At 40.3% G+C, this 24950-nt stretch overlaps 1 protein-coding gene across 4 annotated transcripts; it reads right to left on the bottom strand.

The window, feature by feature from the left end:
• Positions 1–1080: 1080 nt before the first annotated feature.
• Positions 1081–21715, bottom strand: CHEK1 (checkpoint kinase 1). Of its 4 annotated transcripts, none has more exons than XM_084783803.1 (13): positions 21613–21704; positions 20886–20967; positions 18911–19134; positions 17828–17892; positions 17672–17741; positions 13885–14073; positions 12759–12863; positions 10750–10845; positions 6962–7070; positions 5922–6099; positions 5579–5710; positions 3852–3953; positions 1081–2107 (listed from the first exon to the last, which is right to left on the bottom strand). In XM_084783803.1, the coding sequence occupies exons 2-13, from the start codon at positions 20948–20950 to the stop codon at positions 2012–2014; spliced, it is 1431 nt and encodes a 476-aa protein (XP_084639929.1). In that variant the 5' UTR covers positions 20951–20967; positions 21613–21704; the 3' UTR covers positions 1081–2011. The 4 variants fall into 4 exon arrangements, with proteins under 4 accessions (XP_084639929.1, XP_084639926.1, XP_084639928.1 ...); XM_084783800.1 differs by having other exon boundaries at positions 21550–21653; XM_084783802.1 differs by lacking the exon at positions 18911–19134 and having other exon boundaries at positions 21613–21715.
• Positions 21716–24950: the final 3235 nt, after the last annotated feature.

Raw genomic sequence — 24950 nt, forward strand, 5'->3', positions numbered from 1 at the left:
GAAATTGTGGTACATTTACACTATCGAATACTACTCAGCTATTAAAAACAAGGAAATCCCAAAATTTGTGGACAAATGGATGGAACTAGAAATGATCATACTGAGTGAGTTAACCCAGAAGCAGAAAGACTCACATGGCATATACTCACTTATAACTGGACACTAGCCCAAAAGGCACGTCCCATGAAAGTCTTCACTTATCAGGAGATTGGGATAGATGTGAGGACATCCTACTGAGACTCTAGGTAAGAGAAATATAGGAGATGGGGAAATAGAAGGACCCAGAGGGTCCTAGAAACCTACAAGAAGAACATCATGATGGGTGGATTGGGGCCCAGGGGGGTCTGCTCAAACTATTGCACTAACCAAGGACAATACAAGTAGTAAACATCGAACCCCTACTCTGATCTAGCCAATAGACAGGACACTCTCCATAGTTATGTGGAGAGCAGGGACTGACTCTGACATGAACTCTGGTGCCCCATATTTGACGACCTCCCCTTGGTGAGGAGGCCTGATGGCACTCAAAGAAAGAATAAGCACACTACCAAGATGAGACTTGATAGCCTATGACCATATAGTGGGGGAGAAGGTCTCCCTCGGTCTTAAACCTAAGAGAGGGGAATAGGGTAAAAGCAGGGGGGAGAGGAAGGAATGGAAGGATACAAGTGATGAGATAACAATTGAGTTGTAATCTGAATAAACTAATAAAATTAAAATTTAAAAAAAAGAAAAAAGAAAAACAAAACAAAAAACCTGTACAGCTCAAACAAAACTTGGAACTTTAAGAGTGATGAAAACTCATAAATATTAGGAGTGTTGGGGATCTAATACTTTAGAAGGATCATTCTGACAGCTTTTCTGGAAAATAAGCTACCAAGGAATAAATAACATTTTTAAAAAGAGGGCTGATTTTAGCCACAGTGAGACTATGATGTGGAAAATAGAAGACTGAATAAAGTAGGTTCAGGTTTACTTCTGAGTATGGGAGAGGTAAGTAGGCCAGCATACAGTATATGTAATAAACTTTAGCCATAAAATGTAATGTAATTCATGTACAAAAGGAATACAAGACCCCAATCACATACATTCATATTTTAATACAAATTTTATGAACAAAACAAAGTTTTAGTGAGTCTAAAAGGCAAGGAACAAGAATCAGGCCGACTCCTGTGTTTCCTTACTCCCCTGTTCCCTTTCTAGTCAGTGTCTCTAGAAACCTGGTGGCCAATAAGTTCACTGAGTTAGATACTGATTTTGAAATTAGAAATTATTTCTAGAGGAATTAAAATATGGCTTGAGTGTAGAAAGCATTATTTAAGTATGTGATTTTTTTTAAAGAGGAAAGTCAGTTACACACTCAAGCTTGTTTTCAACTTGATGAAGGACCAACCTAACCAGGCTTTATGGGTGGGGTAGTAGGGGTGGTGGATGGACTTGCAATTTTAATCATCATAACTCAAAAAAGTTTTATATAATTGGCCAAGTCCTTGTGCAGCACATATACCCAAACTGAAATTATAGTACATATCTTGGAATACACTTTTTGTGACAGACCTCATTCATGGACTGTACATGGTCTTTGTTTATTTATCCTTATAATTAAATAGGCAGAGAAGAAATGTGTTTTCTTGAAATGAAACAATGTGTTTAGATTTTTTTTTCTTTTCTTTTCTTTCTTTTTTGGTTATAAAAGCTGGCAAAGTCAAGTATCCCAAAACTTGGTTTCTACCAGACAGGTTTTAAATTCATACAATTTAAACACAGCTGGTGAAATATCTAATGAATCTGATCCATCCTTTCCCAAGGTCAAAGTATTACATACAATTAACATACAGTATTATTTGTATGCAAAACATACTAAGAGATGGAAGATGTTTGAGTAATGAGAAGAGAACTCTTCAAAACATTATTGTTTGCAGTTTGCAGGATAGGATAATCTTCTCTAGGAAGAATAATGTCAACATAGCAGCACAATAGTCACCAGGAATCTGCAGGGCTGACGGCTTCATCATGTCACAGGAAACCAAACCTTCTGGCTGCTCACGACATCACTGAGCTTCCCTTTAATCTTCAGGAAGTGTCTCTTGAACTCTAATCCATCACCCTATTTTAGGAATAATATTTTAAAAATATAAAAAAAGATTGTGTCAAAAGATCATATTCTCATCCCTGGTCAGTAGAAACAAACATCCTTAGACTGTGTGGTTATGGCATCACTCAGGTCCTCTTTTTCCCTCCTCCCTGCTCTTCTTTGATAATGCTGGATTGCAGGCATGCACCACCACCACTCCAGCTTAGATATTCATGCTGTACAAATCTGACTTGAACAGGTAGTTATAACATGTTATGGGTTTTTTCATTAAAGACTTATTAAATGCAACCTAAAGATAGCCCATTTGTAAAGACCAAATACTCCGGTGGAAATGGCTACATAAATAATTCTGGCCTGATTATGTGTTCTCCACTTTCTCACCACACTGAGTAAAGAAAGCAGAACAACAGCATTTTTTCTGTTTCAAAGATTAGTACCTTTGGACCTATACCAATTCTTTTCCATAGACAACAGGAGTTTGTGAACTAAGAGCAAGCCACACTGAAGTCACAGTATTCACACACACACATAAAAAAAAGAAAAAGAAAAAAATCCAAAGTCAGGACAAAAGTTTCATTAGAAAAGGAACCTTCGTAACTTAATTACAGACCAAAAATCTAGAAAAGAATATTGCAAGCAGTCTCCAACATAAAGTATGTGAATTACTGTTCAACATTCTCTATAACCACATATAAACTCTCAGGAAACAAGACATTATACTGGTTTGGTTTTAAACTAGACTTTTAAGTTAAAAATAATAGGTGAGAAAAATAATAATATTAATCACAAATTAATGAGATTCGTTAAATTGTAATATGCAAGCTTTTTAATGTCATTAACTTTTATTAAAAAGATAGCTATTGTATATGAATCAAAATACGGTTAAGCATTGGGAAGTATAATTTAAAATTATTTCTATTCTTTTAATTTTTATTTCTCTGTATATTTTAACAAAAATTTTTGTGTTTGTTTTAGACAAAGCAAAGTCTGGTGTAGGCTGGCTCAAAGTAGCTGAGCAGCCTATGATGGCACTGAATTCATTTCTGTTCCTCCTGCCTACTGAGTGCTGGAAATACAGGCATACATTGTCGCACCTGGCTTTATCTGGTGCTGGGGAGCCAATCTAAAGCTCTGTGCATGCTAAGCAAGCACTCTACAAACTGAGATACATCCCCAGTCTCTCAAGATTTTTATACTAAGATTTCAGGAAAAAAAGAGAGAAAGAAAACAAAAAATATTTTAGAAAAACAGATTATGGCAGAAGTCAAAGTTGGCTATACTCCAAACTTACTATGGAAGCCAGAAACAACACAGAACGAAATTTTACATGGCACATGCCATCTTCATTCCTATGAATACATAGCTATGTACAGTTTAATCTATACATATGGCATAGTAAGATAATACAGTTAGTAGTAAAATACAACAATTGTAACAATGGTCTATAATAAAATTGCCAGCATTATTACCTTTTGCCTTCGGAGACATTACTAAATAACTGCTAGCCCAAAACAAAAGCATACAGTAATTCAACAGTCAATATGAAAACCAAAAATTGTAATAGGCAAAATATATGTATAAGATATTTACTCTAGGCAAAAAGAAAATGTACATCCTAATTGGGAATAGGGTAAGAAAGCATAAGGATTCATCATGCTAATCAGAATTGTGCTCAATCCGCAAAGCTTTAGAAAGCAATAAAAACCCACACAGAAATGTCTATAGAAAAAAAAACTATGAATATATAAAAAAATACCTTGGAAAGCCGGAAGTCAACCAGTATCTTTTCATCCATTTCTACCAAATTTATTTTGAAAATCAATTTATTGTTTCTTCGATCAGTTGTTGATACAGTAACCTAAGGCAATAAAAATAAGGTTAAGCCATATACATACATGAACAGAAAATACTCAACAAAAACTCTATCAACAAGTCAGTAATACTTTGGGGATTAAAATGTATACAATCACTGGGTGTGGTGGCATAAGCCTGTAATCTCAGCACTCTAGAGGCATAGACAGGTGGATGCTTTGAGTTCAAGGCCAGCCAGGTCTACAAAGTCAGTCCAGGAGAGCCAAGACTATAAGAGAAACCCTGTCTCGAGAAAAAAAAGAAAAAAGAAAAAAAATGTATAATCATTTCATAACAGGAGTATCATGAAGAACACTATACATTTCAGGGCTAGAGAGATGGCTCAGTTTAAAGACACTTTCCATTCATTCTTCCATAGAACCTTAGCTCCATTCCCAGCACCCACGTCAGGAGACTGCCAACTATGTATAATTCTAGCTCCAAAGGATCTGATGCCTCCACAGATACATAAAACAAGTAATAAACTTGCCCGGCATGGTGGCGCACACCTGTAATCCCAGCACTTGGGAGGCAGGGGCAGGGGGATCACTGTGAGTTCGAGGCCAGCCTGGTCTACCAATCGAGTCCAGGACAGCCAAGGCTATATAGAGGAAACCCTGTCTCAGAAAATAATAATTCTTTTTTTAAAAAAAGAATGCTCTATCTCTCTCAACCCAATAGGGATGTTTGTATCCAAACTAAATCAAGCTGTAAATACAACTGAAGGCTAAATGAGATTTTAGTAACAAAAGAAGCATTTTGGCAAAGCAGAACTGAAAGAAAAACGATTCAAAAGAAACAGCAATAGAATGAAGAACAGAAGCAAAGCTCGGTAGTAAAGTACTTGTCCCACATACACAAGGCCTGGGGTCAATCACCAATACTGCAGCCAATCAATCAATAAAATATATGAGAAAAAACAAACAAACAAACAAGATGACTAAAATACAAGACAGAGCCAGGTGTGGTGTTATACACCTCAATTCCAGCACTCAGGAGGCAGATCAGGCAGATCTCTGTGAGTTCGAGGTCAGCTTAGGCTCTGTTACACAGAGAAACCCTGTCTCAAAGGACAAAAACAACAAAACAAAACAAAACAAATACAGGAAAGGGGCTGCATTGATGGCTCAGAGGTTAAGAGCACTGTCTGTTGAGCTCAATGCCCAGCAACCACATGGTGGCTCACAACCATCTATAATGGAATCTGAATCCCTCTTCTGGTGTGCATGAAGACAGAGCACTTATATGCATAAAATAAGTAAATAAATCTTTTTTAAAAAATACAAGAAAATGAGAAGCTGCATTTGTGCGTGAAAATCTGGAACCCTGAGATGACAGTGAAGGTAAGCAGCTTGGGCAGGAGGGACGGTGCCAGGGACAAAGTGCTGCCAAGCCCCAAACGCAGAGGTAAGGGCATCTTTGACTGCAGACTAATGTAAAAATACTAACTTCAGAGGTTTTGGAAAAGATATAACAAAAATAAACACACACAAAAAAAATTTTAAACCTTCAGTTGTTTCTTTCTCAAATGAATTGCTTGTATTTTTTTAAACCACTCACCAACCATGAATAATTTTTACTCAAATATTTAATTTTCTATGGGAAAAGAAATTCTCAACTAACAAGACATACCTGATTCATGCAACTCTTCTTCCACTGATAGCCCAACTTCTCAAAGGTCTCTTTAAGGCACTGGTAAGATTTGTCTGCATCCAGCTTGGTAAAGAAACGTGTCATTCTTTTGACCAAGCGCTGCCAGGGGTTCTACACATCAAAGAAGAAAACTGAATAAATCCAGTCTCAGCGGCTTATCAGAAATTCTTTTCTTTAACTTAGGATTCTTTCCCATAAAGGCCTCCACTAATTACTTCTTCCTTGTCCAAATAATATGTATCAGCTAAAAGTATTAGCCTAAAATTTACGACAACAAAAATAAAAGGCCACAGCTACTTCTTTGAAAAATCAAATTCCTTACCTGTGAAGATCCAGGAGTAGCAAGTAACTGACTGTTTACAAGCATGTGATCAGGACACGTCGGCTGTGAGAAGCTGATGCCTTGTACCAGTTTGTCAACGTATGAAGAGCCAGTGTCCCACAAGGACAGCCCTGTCCGCGGCTCTGGCTGGGAACTAGAGAACTTCACATTTTCTTCACTGAGACAGTAAGACAAAAGAAAAACACACCTTCGATTCTATTTTTATTTTTTAAAATATTTTATATGCATTGGTGTTTTGCCTGCATGTGTATGTGAGGGTGTTGGATCCCCTGGAACAGTTGTGAGCTGCCATGTGGGTGCAGGGAATTGAACCTGGGTCCTCTGGAAGAGCAGCCAGTGCTCTTAACTGATAAGCCATCTCTCCAGCCCCAATTCTGTTATTAAAGTGACTTCATTCTTTTTAACTATTTTGTGGTGTTTGAGACAAGACTGCACTTTGTTACCTAGATTAGCCAGAAACTGTCTACCCTCCTATGTCAGTCTTCCAATTAGCAGTTATCTGGGACTATAAGTGTGTGCATTAGTGTCAACTAAATCCACTAGGCCTTTCTTTTTTTTCTTTTTTCTTGGTTTTTCGTGACTGGGTTTCTCTATGTAGCCCTGGCTGTCCAGGACTCACTTTGTAGACCAGGCTGGCCTTGAACTCACAGAGATCTGCCTGCCTCTGCCTCCCAAATGCTGAGATTAAAGGCGTGCGCCACACCAGGCTCACCAGGCTTTTCTTATATCACAGTTATTCTCATTTTAGTAAAATTATTTGGATATTAAGTAAAATATATACATGTTTTATTGCTTATGGGAAATACCGGTAATAACATTTAAAAAGATGACATAAATGCCAATGCATGGTTGTGCACAGCTGTAGTCACAGGACTCAGGAGGCTGGTACAGGAGGATCAATATAAGCCCCGCTTGAGCTACAGAGCTCCAGTTCAGTCAAGGTTACTTAATAACACACTATTTCAAAAAAAATAAAAAAACATAAAACAAAAAAATTGCTTACTTTTTGTAAATCTTACCTGGAACCACTATTTACTGGAGAAAAGTCCAAGTTGGAATGAATGTGCTTAGAGAGTCCACTAGAAGACTCTGACATACCACCTGAAGTGGCTCGGGGCCTCTTTGCTCCTTAAAAAAAAAAAAAGGAATAAATACAAATCTACTATGCAAGTATTTAAATGATCCAAGTAGCAATTTGGATAAATAAGGCCACTTCCAAATCCATTTATTGAACACAAATGTTATATGAGTGCTTCACTAAGACCACAATTCTAATGACCTTTTTTTTTTGTAACATGATGCTCAACAAAGGACTCGTTAAATAACTACAACTTTTTAAAATAACTTAGATATAATAATGACAGTAAATACTAAATATGACTCTGTTCTACCTGATACTCTGCTCCCTAAGAAGCTTTACCAAGAAGTCATCACACAGAAAATGAAGCCATTTTAAATTCACACCTTTAATCCCAGCACTCGGGAGGCAGAAGCAGGCAGATCACTGTGAGTTCAAGGACAACCTGGTCTACAAAGTGAGTCCAGGACAGCCAAGGCTACACAGAGAAACCCTGTCTGGGGCGATGGGTGGGCGGGGAGGTTGGGGGTGGGGTTTGGGAATCACATTTCTCAGCTAGACTGCAACAGTCTACACTGTTTGTCTCCTCACACTTTTTAAAAGAGAATTATTTCAAAATTTTATTTTCTTCTGAAATCAGCAATACCACCCTCTTTTCTATCATTTCTTAGCATGATATAACATCCTACTTTAGAAAAAATAACGTCAAGAGACCTAAACTAACTCAGTAGGTCACTACCAAATCTACAAATATACACACACACACACACACACACACACACACACACTAGGCATGCAGTGCCTTCAAAGGGCAGAAAGTGTCAGAGCTCCTGGAGTTTGAATTTGTGGACCCCCATATAGGTGCTGGGAATCAAACCCAGGTCCTCTAGAAGAACAGTGTCTGACTGCTGAGCCATGCCTCAGCACCAAACTCCTAAACCTTAACTTTCTGCTGAGTGAAAACAAAAATCAGTAGAGTAAGGCAATGCTGTAACCACAATGAAGTAAAACAATGCAAATTGGGAGAAGCAGGTATGCTATGAAAGTTTTCTTGGGGAAAAAAAAAGAAAGCCTGAGGCAGGTAAATCACTGTGAGTTTGAGGCCAGCCTAGTCTACAAAGTGAGTCCAGGATAGTCAAGGCTACACAGAGAAACCCTGTCTCAAAAAACCAAAAAAAGAAGAAGAAAGCCTTCCTGTTTGGCCAACATCCAAGGAAGACGAGAGAACAATACATGCAAAAGTCTCAGAGAGGAAAGCATTTCCAGACACAGGGAATAAATTCTTTTTTTTTTTTTTTTTTTTTTAAGACAGGGTTTCTCTGTGTAGCCTTGGTCATCCTGGACTCACTTTGTAGACCAAACTGGCCTCGAACTCACAGCGATCCGCCTGCCTCTGCCTCCCGAGTACTGGGATTAAAGGCGTGCACCACCACGCCCGGCTCACGGAATAAATTCTTATCAACCAAAATGAACAACTATGGAGCAAAGTCTGAAGGAAAAAAAAGAGCAATAACTGAGACCAATCATGCTTGGATAGAAACTTGTTACATCAACATATAGACTAAGTCCTGATAGGGGGATTATAGAGATGGCTCAGAGGTTAAGAGCACCTCCTGGTCTTGCAAAGGATGCAGGCTTAGTTCCCAGCAACCACATGACAACTCACAACTCTCCGTAACTCTAGTTCCAAGGGATCCAGTGCCCCCTTCTGTCTTTAAGGGAACCCAGGCACACATGTGGTGCACAGACACATGTACAAGCAAAATGCTAATACACCAGGCAGTGGTGGCACACGCCTGTTGTATCCCAGCACTAGAGAGGCAGAGCAGGCAGGTCTCTGTGAGCTAGAGGCCAGCCTGCTCTACAAAGTGAGTCCAGCCAAAGCTATGCAGAGAAACCGTGTCTTGAAAAACAAAACAACACAAATAATAATACACATAAAATGAAGTAATAAAACCTCTGTGGGTGTCGGACTACAGGGTTTGAAGAAGACAAGATCAATTGTGTAAAATGCTGCAGCTCAGATAAAAGGATAAGGTTTGAGAACTGGACTGGGTGAGAGAAACCACTGACGTGACAACAGAGTGTACAGAAGAAATCCACAAAACTACTTTTGGTGTGTGAGAAATGAGAACCCTTTCTACAGGCCAGAGAGGCAGCTCAGTTTGTAAAGGCATTTGCCACACAAGTCTGGTGATCCAATTTGATTCCCAAAGGCAGAAACCAACTCCAGTAAATTGTCCCCTGGCATCTACAGGTAGGCTGTATGGACACGTACACACATACATGAACAAATGAACCTCTTCTGAGATGCTCGGTAGTAAAATGAAAGAAATTAATATTAAGTTTTACCAGTCGAACATAGTGATGCACACCAGTAATCCCCGCACTCGGTAGAAATTACCCTCAGTCTGGCTAGCCTGGCTAGTAATATTTAAATTCCAAACCAGGACATATTAAGACTGCTTCAAAAGAGAAGCAACAAAGTCGTATCTATATTTATGTAACTGCTCCTTAGTTGTTGTTACTGCCATGGTTTTGAGTAAAAGTAATGTCTCACATGGCCCAGGCTGGCCTTGAGCTTTTGATTTCCTGTCTTACCCTCCTCCTGAGTGCTGGGATTACAGGCAGAGCCATAACATCTGGATTAACTATTTTAAGATGAAGGAAACACTACATTGACATGCTGATGAGAAACATCCAGTAAAGGAACAAAAATGGATACTGCAGGAGAAAGGCTAATTCCTAAAAAGTATCTGCAAAAGGACAAGACAAAGAGCTGGATTTTTTGTTTCACAGTTTATATCAGTAGTCTGTAAGCACAGAGGAGGTAGGAAGTGGTGGTGGTGGGAGCCTGTGAAGTCCACTGCCTCTCCCTCTATTTCCCAACTAAATAAGGCACATTGTTATAAATTGAGGCTGGGAAAATACTATAATTTACGAAAGGACAGGCATGATATCACACGTTTGTAACCTCAGCATTCAGCAAAGTTAAGCAGGGGGGATGAGAACTGGAGCCCAGGTTGAACTGCGTGTGGAAGCCTGGGCAGTATGCTACAGTGAGAGTCTGCCTAGTGTGAGCATCGTATCCTTCTTGAACTACAGTCAGCTGCAATGGTGTAGGGAATACGTAAAAAACTAGACTTGTCCAAATGCTGCTGCTTCTGCAGAGTCAAACGTGCCTCATCTACCTGCTCCCTTTAATCTTCAAAATGCAGACTTCATGCCAGGCACAGTGGCGCACGCCTGTAACCCCAGCACTCTCAGAGGCAGAGGCAGGCAGATCACTGTGTGTTCGAGGCCAGCCTGGTCTATAAAGTGAGTCTAGGACAACCAAGGCTACACAGAAAAACCCTGTCTAGAAAAAGAAAAAGAAAGAAAAAGACTTCATGTCATTTCCTCATGAGGAAATCCTTGTGTCAAATATTGAGCTATAGCCTTCTTCTTGGTTGTTAATGAACAAAATTAGTTTTCATATTTGCTTTTGCAATCAGATACTAAAATTCATTTAGACAGACCATAGGGGTTTTTGTTTTGTTTTGTTTTGTTTTTGTTTGTTTGTCTGTGTAGCCTTGGCTGTCCTGGACTAGCTTTGTAGACCAGGCTGGCCTCGAACTCACAGAGATCCACCTGTGTCTGCCTCCCAAGTGCTGGGATTAAAGGTGTGCACCACCACTGCCCAGCTCTACCACAGTGTACTTTTTTCTTTTTCTTTTTTTTTTTTTTTACCTCTGTTAAGCGGTTTGTTGTACCATCTATCTTTCTTAATGTCTGGGATGGTAATCCTTGCTGATGGATTCTCAATCAGAATCTTATGAAGCAAAGCTGAAAACAAAAGAATATTTGGAAAAGAGTTAAGCAAATTCAACAAATCTTAAAAGACACAAAAGCCAGGCATTTTGTACACACCTACAATCTCAATATTTGAGAGGCACAGACAGGATGCTTGAGGCCAGCTTGGGGAAATTTGTGTATATTATACACACACACACACACACAAATTTTAGAAAGAACTCATACAATTCCCAACACCAACAATGTAAACCAGGAATGAAGTGGCTCAGTTTGTAGTCCCACACACAGGAAGCTGAGGGGAGCACTGCCACAGTCAGATGCAGCCTAAGATCCAGGCCAGCATGACTAACACAGACCTTGACTCCAAAAACAAACAAGCCAAGCATGCTAGTATCTGAACGCCGGCATCTGGAGGTGGAGCCTGGTGGATGACGGTCATCCTCTACTACACTGCTGAGCTCAGGAATCAGCCTGGACTAAATGAGACCGTTTCAAAATCAAAGTCAAAACCAATAAAACATAAAAGTTAAACCACAGAAACACTAAATGAGAACACAAAGAACTTGTAAAGAAAAATAACAGAAGAGACCTTTCTAAACATTTACAATGTAAGTAAAAAACCAAAAATGACAAGAATTTAAGCATGAAAAATGTAAAATACCTGCACATTAAAATAACTAGCAAAATTAGAATAAGTGACAAATTCTAGGTAATACTGTAACAAATGCAATGGTCAAATAGTTTTTGAAAAACCATTAATGTTTTTGAAAAACTCTCAGAGAATTAAGAAAAATTATAAGTTTCATTGCCAAAACTACACAAAACTGGAAAAGCTAGTAAATTACATATTCACTTTAAGTTTAAAGTAAAACTTAAGAAGCAGTATCAGCTATAGTCTTATTGGTTAAAAAAAATTCATTTTTGCCAGGCATAGCAGTGTATTTAACCCCAGTATTCAGTAGGCAGAGGCACACCAGTTTCTCTGAGCATAAAAGTCAGCCTGGTCTACAGAGTGAGTTCCAGGCCAGCCTGATCTTCACAGTGAGCTCCAAGCCAGCCAGAGATACAGTGAAACCCAGTGTTTCAAAACGTAACAACAAAAGTAATGTAAATAAATGATAAAATGGTACAAACTTTTTAGAAGGTAAATTTGTAAAATAAGCCATAAGATTTAAAGCTACATACCCTCTTAACCCTCCAGTTTTGCTTGTGGGAGAAGAAAAAAACTTTAAGCAAAATTAAATAATATACACAAGCATCAAGTAGCATGGATGTTTACTAAACCTCTTTTCTAAAAATAAAATTAAGAAAAATAACCTAAATCTCTAAGTTGGATAAGTAAAACATATCCACATAATGAATGTTATCAGTCTTTAAAAATAAGATCCAGGCCTGTAATTATAGATGTGGGAAAAATGCCAAACATCAAAACTAAAATAAGTTATGAAACATAATATGATTTAATTTTTTGCAAAAGTATGTATTTATAACAAATACATATATAGTATACAGTTGCTATGCATTATGTATTTTTTCATAAAAGCATTGGCACATAGATCAAAATACTTTTAAAAGGCTATTTCCAAATCCCACGATTAGAGTTATTTCTTCCCTCCCTCCCTCATCTTCTTTTCTTGAGATGAGGTTTCACTATGTAGTCCTAACTGACTTAGAACTCCCTATGCAGACCAGGCAGGCTCACAGAGATCCGCCCAGCTGTTTCCTGAGTACCCAAATAAAGATAGGTGCCACTACACCCAATACACCTAAACATTTTTTCTTAATTTTGACTTTTAAGTAAGCTAAAAGGACTATGGGTCACTTGTGGCAAAAAAAAAAAAAAAGAAGAAGGAAAGAAGGAAGGAAGGGAGGGAGGAAAACTCAACTAACATGACACTCTATTACCTACAAAATCAATAGTTCCAATCAAAGAACCTAGTTACCCAGTGGAGCAGAATCAATTTTTTTCCAAGGATTGAGATAGGTCTTTTTTTCTTTCCAATCAGAATATTCCTGACAGCTGTCACTAGGCTGGTCCCATGGCAATTCTAAAAATAAAACAAGTTGCAGTTTTCTGAGTGTTGACAAAATTATATAATAAAGATTTCAAGAAAAAGTAACCATACAAAAGAAAAATGAACAATACATAATAAGAATATAAGTTTCTCCACAGTAATTCAATGTGGTTTTCATGCTGAGTTTCACCGAAACCTACTCTTTTTCAGAATGCTTGCCTGGCAGGTGTTGGGCCCAGCATTCTATCTCTAGCAACCCCAAAGGAAGTGTTGAGATTTTCATTTAATAGCTATACTTCATGTAAATAAACCTCTGGGTTACAAGTTTCGAGGTGGTTAGAAATAAGATAGAAACTATAATGGGTTAAATGTTTGTTTCCCTTCTAAAATTTATGCTGAAATCCTACACCCTCCCCCCAACATGATGTGAGAACTTGTTTGGAGGTTCCAGCAGGGGACCACAGCTACTAACATTCACCTGATTGAAGGCTGACCATCCTCTATTCAGGGGAAGTCGCCCTCCTCAAACGAGCCCACAACTTCATGGGAGGAAGGCAACACCAGCCAGATCAGCTAAATCAGCCCCAGCAATGGATAAAGGGAAAGACGCTGCAGCCAGATCACTCACTCTCACATTCCCAATGTGATGACTCTGGAGATAGGGCCTCTGTGGGGTGATAGGGTCATGAGTATGAAAGCCCTCAAAAGTGGGATTTGGGTCCTTATGAAGACACTACAGAGTCTGCCTCTCCTCTCAGTAAGATGGTCAGCTGCAACACAGGAAGAGGGAGGACCCTCAGAAAATGACCGTGCTTGCACCTTCACCACCCAGACTCCAAGCCTTCATAATTTGTATGAAATAAATCTGCTGTTTATAATGCACGCACTGAATGGTACTTAGTAACTGCAGCCTAAAGCGAGTAGTTACAACACTAACATAAAAGTGCTGCAGAGCTGGAGAGATGGCTCTACCACTAAAGGCTCCACTCACAACCATTGTAAGAAATCTGACTTTTCAGAGAAAAGAAGTTTTCTCATGATGAAACAGTCTTACCTCCAGCCAGCATTGCAGTAAGTACTATTCCACAGGACCAAACATCAACTGGTTCTGCATGAAATTCTTTTCTCTTTAGAAGCTCTGGAGCGACATAAGGTAAAGTCCCACACATCTTATTCAGTAAGCGTTCGCGATTATTATGCCGAAACACTGTTGCCAAGCCGAAGTCAGAGATTTTGAGATTATCTAAGTCAAAAGAAAAGAAACAAACAAACGGAAAAAAAAACTGGATTAAAAGATCTGCAAATACGTGTGTGTGTGTGTGCGTGTGTGTGTGTGTGTGTGTGTGTGTGTCCGCGTACATGCCCACATATATATGAGAATTACTGAAAATAACATTGTTTTACCTAAGGCTTATAGAACTTTTCCACCTGAAAATGAGCAAAAGAAATCTAGGTATGTGTAAAAGAAAAAAAGTAAAAGGCACCATCATTTAAACTAAATTTAATAAATAACTCAATTATTATTAACTAAAAAGAAATATGAACACAAAAACCAGATTGTACCATGGTAAATAAAGACGCTATGGATATGCCAAGTGTGGTGGTGCACACCTTTAATCCCAGTACTCAGGAGGCCGATGCAGGCGGATCGCTGTGAGTTCGAGGCCAGCCTGGTATACAAAACAAGTCTAAGACAGCCAAGATAACATAGAAAAATCCTGTCTTGAAAAAAAAAATAAAAATGCTGTGGACGCCCTCCTGGAAAACAAACCTAAAAAGACAGCAGGGCAGAACCTTTCCCTGAGAACTGTGGAGGCTACACTTTGCTGATGACTAAAGCATAGCTTCCTCAATGACAAATGACCTCAGTTGGAAAGAAAATATATAAAGATGCGCCACACTAAAGTGAAAACTGAGAAGCCTCAAGAACTTCTCAAAGTAACAGCTGTGAGAAAAGCAGTGAAACTCCACACCAAAACACACCCGGAGAGTCCACTCTATCCTCCCATCTTCACCACACACAAACTGCACGAAGAACTTCCATTTTAACACATTAGATGAATATCTATTGCATGCAAGGAAGCCCGTGCACGTGGTAAAAATCAGTGAGAAAGACTGATAATAAATCCTGCTTATGCTGGCTATGAAAATAAAGACAGCAGAGGATGTGGTAGCAAAGGGAGCTAACTAAAAAGTTAGGGAGAACCCTATTAGGAAAGCAGTCTGGACAAAGTATCAAAATTTCAAACATTCACTCTTTAACAGCTCTCACTTCTAAGACCACATACAGCAGAAATCCCACAAATTCACCATTTTCTCACCACTGAGATTACAACTTCTAAGTAACAGTAACTTTGAATACTAAGGATTTAGCATAGTGTAGCGTCTTTTGGGTTTGGTTGTTTCATAGCATCTGCAACATAATATTGTTAAGTTAGAAAACTACAGATAATGAATTCAAAATTTAGGGATATGATTTAGAAACATGTCTGTCTGTGAGGAAGCAAAAGGAAGCTGTTAGACTCTGGTGGCATTTTACTCCTTATTAACAAATACTAAATAGAAACAAAATAACTAAACAAGAATAACAGTGTAATCAAGATGTACTAGACACTCATCTATAGAAACATTTGTATAAAATTCAATTAATAATGCTATATTTAAGCCAGATGGTGGTGGTGGCGGTGCATGCCACCCCTTTAATCCTAGCACTCAGGAGGCAGAGGCAGGTGGATCTCTGTGAGTTCCAGGCCAGCCTGGTCTACAAAGTGAGTCTAGGTCAGCCAAGGCTACACAGAGAAACCCTGTCTCCAAAAAAAAAAAAAAAGAAAGAAAGAAAGAAAAGAAAAGAAAAAAGAAAGAAAGAAAGAAAGCAATCCTAGGCAGGAAGAGCAATACTAGAAACAACCTAATACCTGATTTCAAATTATACTAAAGAACTACAACAATTCCATCATGAGAAAGGCAGAAAAACAGAATCAAGAAGCCAGAAATAAACTCACACAGCTACAGGAACCTGGAAAACAATTTTTTTCTTTCATTTTGTTTTTTGAGACAGGGTCTCTCTAAATTGTCCTGGCATCCCTGGAACTTACTATGTAGGCAAGGCTGGCCTGGAACTCAAGAGATCCACCTCTCTCTGCCTCCCAAGTACTAGGATTTGAGGTGTGCATGCACTATTTTTATTTTATCTGTATGAGTGTTTTGCCTGCACATCATAAAGGCAAGAAGAGAGCACTGGATCCTCTGGAACTGGAGTTACATACAGGTGGCTGTGAGCCGCCACGCTGGCTACTGGTAATTGGAACCCAGGGAGCTCTGGAAAAGCAGCCAGTGATCTTACCCTTGGATCTACCTCTCTCACCCCTGACCCCAGCCACCTAATTTAACAAAGGGTCAAAAACAGAGACTGGAAAGCATCATAACTACATGGTCACTTATGCAAGCATGACATTAAATCCATTCCTCATCCTTTGCACAAAATCTTATTCAAATAGATCAAAGCCCTCGAGATGAGATCTTAAAATCTGAAAGGACTGCTAGAGAGAAACAAGCAACCCACGCTATGGATAGGCAAGGGCAAGCGCAGAGTACAGCACAGGCAACAGGATAATGGAAACACTTTCCAATTTTCTATCTGACATGAGCTTGAGATCTACAGTGTCTACAGAACTCCTAAATTTAAACCAAAACACAAAGCATCCAAGGAACAAATAGGTGGATGAATTTAACAGATAGTTCCCTAATAGAACACACAAAAACTTGTTTTTAAAAGGCCAATATTGGGAAAAAGGTTCACCATCATCAACTATAAGGGAAACACACACTAAAATGGCAGTGAGTTGCTATTTCACTCAAAATAAATAAACAGATAGATAGATACACTGCCTGCTGAATGTAGCTGACACCTGTCATCTTCTTTGGTCCTGACTCTATAAGCTAACACTTTTACTGTCCTCCTCTCTCAATTTTATGACACCCATAAAACAAAACTACAGCCATGCATGGGCGAGCTCACCTGTATTTCCAGCAGTCAGGAGGCAGAAGCAGAAGGGCAAGCCATAGGCCATCTCCAGCTATATAAGAAAGTCAACAGCCTAAGACACACATCAAGCTCTTCTGAGGGGTAGATTTGAGGCAGGGTCTCCCATAACCCTAGTTGACCTCAAACTCAGTATGTAGCCAAAGATGACCTTGACTACCCAATCTGCCTCCATCTCCCAAGTGGTGTTCCAAGTTCACATATCTCAATAAAAAACAGAACAGGGCCAGTGAGATGGCTCAGCAGGTAAAGGCACTTGGCACCACGCCTGACAACTTGAGTTTGACCTCCAACACTAAAGCCTAGGATATTTCAACAAAAGCATGGCATACTGCTTCTTTAAAGAACTTTCACATTTTCTTTTAGGGCTGGAGCAATGGCTCAATGGTTAACAGTGCATATCATTGTTCCTGAGTTTTATTCCCAACACCCAAATCAGGTGGCTACCCAAGTAGATCCAACGGATTCCCTACTTTTTTCTGGCCTAAGTACCCCGACATATGTGCCATACACAGACACACATACATACACATAAATTTAAAAATAAATGTTAAAATTCTTTTATTTGATTATCTAGTGAGCTTCCATTGTTCCAAGTATTTCTATACCTCATCCATTACTATATCATTAAAGACTTGTGAATCCAAATACAATGAATCTCCCAAAGTCCATAAATTCATAGGTTTGCTTCCCCACCCACCCCACCCCCACCCCCATGCAGGATTTCAGTAATGTGAAAGCCTTTATTGGGTATATATGACTAACCTAAAATATAATAACAACAAAACAGTAATCTTACCCCTTTCATCCAAGAGGAGGTTTTCTGGTTTAATATCCCTGTGAGTTATTCCAATTCCATGCAGATAAACCTAAGCAGAAAGTTAAACAGTAGAATTTAACAACGCACCTCACTGATGCTAATTTTAAGCAAAGTGAAGGAGGCTATGGCACCTACCACTCCTGCCATGAGTTGATGGAAGAACCTCTGAGCATCTTGCTCAGGCATGCCTATGTCTGGCTCTGTAAGAAAGAATTATTGATAGTCTACAGAAAAAATATAATTAGTCATCAACCATATAGGCTCTTAATTCCTATCTCATTCATGTTTGTACTTAAGCAAACAGAAATTTCTACTAATAAAAAAAGACTCAACTCCAAGAACAGATACATTAGTAGCTGGACATCTTTCTAGATGCTAAATAGTAAAAGCATCATAAGAAAATAATTTAAAAGTATTAAAGTATTTTAATCTTATATTAACTCAAATGGACTTGATTTCCTTCAAATTCTCCCCACTTCTTTTAAACATAAAGTTCAGGACTGGAGAGACAGCTCAGCAGTTAAGAGCACTGGCTGCTCGTCCTGAAGACCAGGGTTTGATTCTCAGCACCCACATTGCTCGCAATCGTCGGTCGGCTCCAGGGGATCCAGTGCCCTCTTCAGGCCTTTTGTAGTAACAGACATGCCTCCATAGGCACCAGGCATGCACATGCTACACAGAATATAAAACAACCATAAAAGAAACAATTTTAAACAGTTCCTATTTTTTCCCAGTGTTTCAGTATGTCTGCCAACAGGCAAGTATAGTAAATTTCATTACTTTAACAGACTTAAATCATAAAATTTGTACACTACAATGTTAAGAATGCCTGTCCTTTTAGTCCAATTTTACTGTTGCATAACAACTCCAAAATAATTGATCAAATAGCTAACATTTAAAATACAGCTGGGATAGTTGGGTGGTTGTGGTGCACGCCTTTAATCCCAGCACTTGAGAGTCAGAGGCAGGCGGATCTGAGTTCAAGGCCAACATGGTCTACAGAGGTAGTTCCAGGATGGACAGGGCTACACAGAGAAACCCTGTCTCAAACCACAACAACAACAACAACAACAAAAAAAAAACAAGAAACAGCTGAGAACATGGCTTAGTAACAGACCAGCTAAAGGGCCTGCGGAAAGACCCTGGGTTTAACCTTCAGCAACACACACAACTTACAAGCTTTTTCCGTAAAATAATTGTTTTAAATCTTTCCCATACCTATTCTATCAAAAAGCTCTCCTCCACTACAGTACTCTAGGAACAGGTACTGGATGCTGCCTTCCCTCCTGTGGCCATAGAATTTCACTACATTCTCGTGATTGAGCATCTTATTGATGCAGATCTCTTTCTTAATATTTTCTGGACAGTCTACGGCCCGCTTCATATCTACAATTTTCACTGCAACCGCTTCTTCAGTTATTCTATTCACAGCGAGTTGAACCCTTAAAAAAAAAAAAGAGAGAGAGAGAGAAAGTTACAATACTTTCACCTCAGAGTTCTTTTTCTCCTAAAACTTCAAAACATTGGTTATGCATGCCTCTAATTTCAGCATTCTAGAGACAAGGCAAAAGAGCTTGTCTGCATGTAAGCCTGGGCTAGAAAGGAACTTTTTGTTTTGTTTTGCTTTGTTTTTCGAGACAAGGCTTCTCTGTGTAACAGCCCTGGCTGTCCTGGACTTGCTTTGTAACCAGGCTGGTCTCCAACTAACAGCGATCCACCTACCTCTGCCTCCCAAGTGCTGGGATTCAAAAGCATGCACCACCACCACCCAGTCAGCTTAGAAAGAAACTTAAAAAAAAAAAAAAAGAACAAGCAAGAGAGGCAGGTAAAGCTCTTGGAGTTTGAGTCCAGCCAGGTACATAATGAGACGCTGTCTCTAAAATGGGGGAGTGGGGGCTGGAAAGATGGCTCAGCAGTTAAATGCACTTGCTTCAGACCCCAGTTCAGTTCCCAGTACCCACATGGTAGCTCATAGCCATCTGAAATTCCAGTTTGGTGGTGGGGGGGGTCCCCACAGCTTCTTCTGACCTCTGTAGTAAGTGTACACATGTAGTACACGAACATGTAGGTAACCACTCACAGATATAAAATAAGAATACATAAACCTTAGAAAGACAAAACTTCAAAAGATTAAATATAACACACACTATGTTTCCTTCACTACTTTCTTCATCAAGGAAAATAAAATGGTTTCTGCCATATTATCAAAAGCAATGAAACAAAATGTGAGGTGCTACAGTTAACCTTCCAAGAAAGTCATTACCTTGTGAGTGCTGCTTATCTAATTAGTGACTGATGAGTCTTTTTAAAGATACAGCAATTTTAGGTTACGTCACATACATATCTGGTGTGGTCACACAACAGCATTACTTCACATCTATTGATCTCACGCACATAGCAGTTTTAATTCTATCCTCAAATGCGGAAACCAGCACATAAACCTGCTCTAGGACACAAAACACAGCCAGGATTTGCTAAGTATAAGGATCTGAACTCGGGCCTCCAGCGTCTTTTCATTATCTCATTTAAATTTTAAGATACACAGTTTGTTAGGAAAACAATTCTTTTTTATAAAAGAGAGTTTTATAAAGGGGGGGGGGGGAAACAGGCTCAAATAACACAGGCTTGTAATGGCTACCTGGGAGGCACAAGTTGAAGGCAAAAACCTAGGCAATTTAACAAGATTTTGATCTGAACAAAAACAAAACAAAGGAGAAATCTGTGGTTCTTTTTACAGGCCTAGGAAGGTAGCACTTTAGGAGAGCATTTCCCCAGCATGTGTGACACTCAAGGTTCAGTCTCTACTACCACAAAAGAGGAGTGGCCCTAGATCCGTAACTGCACTTGCTGAGGCCTTCATCTACAAATGCAAATATCCGTACTCTTTGTCACTTGAAATGAAGGAATTTTTTAAAATGTGTACTCAGACAACAGATGGAAAACTAAAAAGCAATCAAAAAGGCAAGGTAAAACTTAAATTAGGGCCGCCATCGAGATGGATAAACAGATAAAGGCACCTACTGTCAGGCCTCCTGATGACCAGTGTGCAGTCCTCCAAAGGAGAACCTATTCGCGGCAAACTGTCCTCTGACCTTCACACGCGCGTGCACCTCACCGTAGCAACACACACACACAACGCACACACGTAATAAAAAAAAATTTTTTTTTAACTAAAAAGAGAGCTCAAACTTACTCTCCATAGGCACCTTCTCCCAAAGTCTGCACCAAGTCCCAGTCTTCCACAAAGGGCACTGCCATGGCTCCACGCACAGCGGCTGTAATATGCAGGATCCCAGAAAATGCGAGGAATGAGTGTAAACCCTCATCACCTGTAAAGCCACTGAGCTGGGTCTCTTGCCATGACTCCGCACGACTTCGGTTTCCCCTTACAGCTCATCCATATTTGCCCAACTCATACTAAATTTAAGCACTTTGTCCGGTATATCACAAGTCCTGTTTCTATGTTTTTTCCTCCGCCTTTACGCAAAATTGAACACTAGCTTGGCTCCGGAGGTTGGGAAACAAAAGCCTCCCCGGGAAAGACTAGGAAAGGTAGGAGCTGCGGGCGGGGAGCGGGGTGGAGGTGGGGGGCAGGTGGGAGGAACTACGGTAATTACTGCCAGGGCAGCCCCTCCTCCCACCTGCTCACTTCCAATTCCCAGCCCAACGGCACGTGTCAGGACCCGGCGGGAGAGGGGCGGGGCCCAGCCTCCAAGAGGAGCGGAAGGCAGGGACCCCTAGGCGGAAAGGCGTGCGGACCTCGGAGGCTCACAAATAAATCCACTCCCTTTACGCCTAAGACACACCCGCCACCAGCTCCAGCCCGCGCCCCCGGCTCGTCAGGACCACTCCCTCACCGTGCCCGTCGCACTAAGGAAGACCTCTGAGTCCTCTCCCACCGTTCGGGACACCCCTCTCACCAAGCAGTCCTTTGCCAGCTGCCGCAGGAATCCAAATGCAGAGCTTTTCCCGCCAAAACTTGCTTGCGTCATGCTGTCGCAAACGCGCACATCTTTGCCGTAAAGCGGTCTGGCTCGCGTTGTTCCATCCCCCTCCTTCTGAGCCTGCCCGTTTGGAGTTTTGTTTTGTTTTGTCTTAGGGGGTTGTTGGATTTGTTTTGTTTTGTTTTTTAGATGAAAAGGTTTATTTGGCTTACGTTTCCATAGCACTGTTCATCATTGAAGGAAGTCAGGACAGCGATTCAAACAGGGCAGAAACCTGGAGGCAGTAGCTGATGCAGAGGCATGTCACGTGGCTTACTCAGCCTGCTTTCTTAAAAGAACCCAGAACCACCAGCCCAAGGATGGCAACAGGGGGAATGTAGAAATATATAGGAATGATAGGACAAAAAGTAGATTATTAAATCTACTCCTCAACTTAATGTCTTAACCGTTTGGGCTTTTGATGCGACTGTGGTAAAAACACAGGCTGATGAGATTTGGTATTGATGACGTTGGGGAGAATTTGCCTGTGAGTCCCAGAGTGAAATGTCATCTGGCGTGTGCTGTGCTGGACAACTTACATTGCTCCAGAAAGAGAGACGCCAAAGCCTCCATCCAGACCTTACATCACTTGGGCCCCGCCAAGGTTCCTGACGGCTCTGAGCCTGCAAAGGCTGCACTGTTAACCATATAAACCGACCACCTTGTGACCTCTGAGGCCCTACCAAGAAGGGCTTGTAAGGCTCACGCGCCACAAAGTGCATTGTAAGTGCTAGATTGTAGCCTCCTTAGCATTCAAACTGAGAAGCTAGCAACTGCTGTTGGAATTAACCCTGAAACAAATAAAACGAAGGAAAGCAAGTGTGGTGATGCATGCTTGTAAACCTAGGGTTTGAAAAACTTTAGCGAGTTCAAGGCAAGCCGGGTTATACAGGGTTAGTCTTCTCAAATAAACAAAAAACGAAATAAAGTTTTTTTAAAAGTTAAGAAAAAAAAAAAAACACTGCCACCCGTACAAATTAGAATCAATAATTTTGCCTGCGGACTCCCAAAACTTAGTCGAACTTAACCTGTTTGTAGGAAGACCATTTCCTAGCTTAGTTTTACCGGCTTTCTTAGTATTTGTGTTGTTGTGTGTCCTCCCCCATCCCAGCCCCACCCTGGCCCAGACAAGGTTTCTCTGTGTGTAGCCTTAGCTGTCCTGGAACTCACTTTGTAGACCAGCTGTCCCCAAACTCAGAAATCCTCCTGCCTCAGCCTCCCAAGTGCTAGCTTTAAAGACATGAGCTACCACACCTGGCTAGGGTCATAACCAAAAATCTAACAGCCAGACAGCGGTGGCCCACGCCTTTCATTTCAGCACTTGGGAGGCAGAAGCAGGAGGATATCTTGAGTTCGAAACCAGCTTTCTTATTTGTTAAACGACTATGGTGGCCACTCCTATAATACCACATTATGGAGAGGAGGCAAGACATACCCAATCAGTTGCTCTCTTTCAAACAAAAAAAACAAGCAGCATGAGATAGACTTGGTGGTGACTCACCTATAATTCCAACCTAGGAAGGCTGAGGCAGGGGAACTGCTTCAGATTGGTCAGCCTATGACCCTACCTAAAAAAAATAAAAAATAAAAAGAGGTGGGCTGGGACGCACAGTGAATATTAGAGTGACTGGGCCAGACTTGTGGCATGATGATAGAGTACTTGCCAAGCATACAAAAGACCGTAAGAAAGTAAGAAATGTCAAATCTCCTTTTTAGGGGGGAGAGGTTGGGGTTTTGTTTTGTCAGCTCTGTTTTTTTTGTTTTTGTTTTTGTTTTTTTTTGAGACTTGAGACAGGGTTTCTGTGTAGCTTTGACGACCCTAGACTTGGTCTGTAGACCAGGCTGGCCTCGAACTCACAAAGATCCACCTGCCTCTGCTTCCTGAATGCTGGGATTAAAGGTGTGCGCCTCCACCGCCTGGCCGAGAAATGTCAGTTCTAAGAGAAAGGACTTGGTTGGGTACAAAATAATAAGGAAAACCTTGTGCTGGCTAAACAAGTGCTTTGCCACTAAGCTACATCTCCAATTCCACAATTTGTCAAAAGTGAAGAGTGAAATACCTGCAAATGTTTATGAAGTTTTAAACCATGACATCAGTTTAGGATTCATGTGATAAAAAGTTTTTAGATCACTTCCCTTTCTTTATAATTTCCTGTGTTCTGAAATCAACAAAATTAAAGACCCACAAGGTTCTTCTCTTCCTGAATGGCATCAATGACCTATCACCTGGAAAAGAATTCAGATTCAAACACAGAATCAGTACTCTGACTGTGGAGACAGGGTGTATGTGTGTGTGTGTACGTGTGTGTCCACTAGGGACATGGATCTTCAGTTCAGGATCACACTAGCTACATTAAAAGTTCATGGACAACATAGGCTAAATGAAATATGGTCTCAAAAAATGTGTCAGACCAGATTAAAACTGGCACAGAAGAATAACCAAATTGAGGGGGGAAAAATCATAAAACCTCATTAAAATAGTTAAAGGAATAGTAGTAAGAAGGCAGGTGTCGTAACACTTGCCTATAACAACAGCACTTTGGCAGCAGGTGCAGGAGGATCTAAATTGGGGGGGGGGGGAGGGGGCGGGGTTGCACATAACAGATGGCCTCTAGGGCTGGAGAGATGGCTCAGCGGTTAAGAGCACTCTCTGTCCTTCCAGAGGTTCCAAGTTCAATTCCCAGCAATCACATGGTGGCACACAACCATCTATAGTGTGATCTAATGTCCTCTTCTGGAGTGCAAGTGTGCATGCAAGGCAGAACACTGTATAAATAAATAAATCTTCAGAGAGAGAGAGACTCTCTATTCCTTTGAGACATCAATGACAGTACAGAAAAGTGGGAAGCCCAGAATACTAAAGCTAAAATGATGGCACCACGAAACTCTCAATATGGAGGTCAAGGTGGAGCAGTCACAAAACTGCCTTTGAAGGAGAGACTTCTAATTGTGTAACCAAGAGCTCTTCCCCAAAGCTCATGATAAGGTCTGAGAGAGTACATGAATGACAGCTGAACTGCAGAGTAGGCACTTTAAAAGGTGTGGCTATCTTCCTGAAAACAACAATTAAATTTATGTATATGTACTGAAAGTTAAACCCATATGCTTTCTTTTCCTACTTTACTCAACAAAGGGGACAGCCTGTCCAATATCCTTAAAGAATAGAACATACAAACCTTGAATCTTATGTACAAAAGAAAAGGAGAGGTATAGAAGAAAGAAGGAAATCAAATACTAATACCAATGACTTCTAAGTGTGCTGGCCCAGCCTGATT

This window comes from Acomys minous (assembly GCF_964271855.1).
Source record: "Acomys minous genome assembly, chromosome: 5".
Lineage (NCBI taxonomy): Eukaryota > Metazoa > Chordata > Mammalia > Rodentia > Muridae > Acomys > Acomys minous.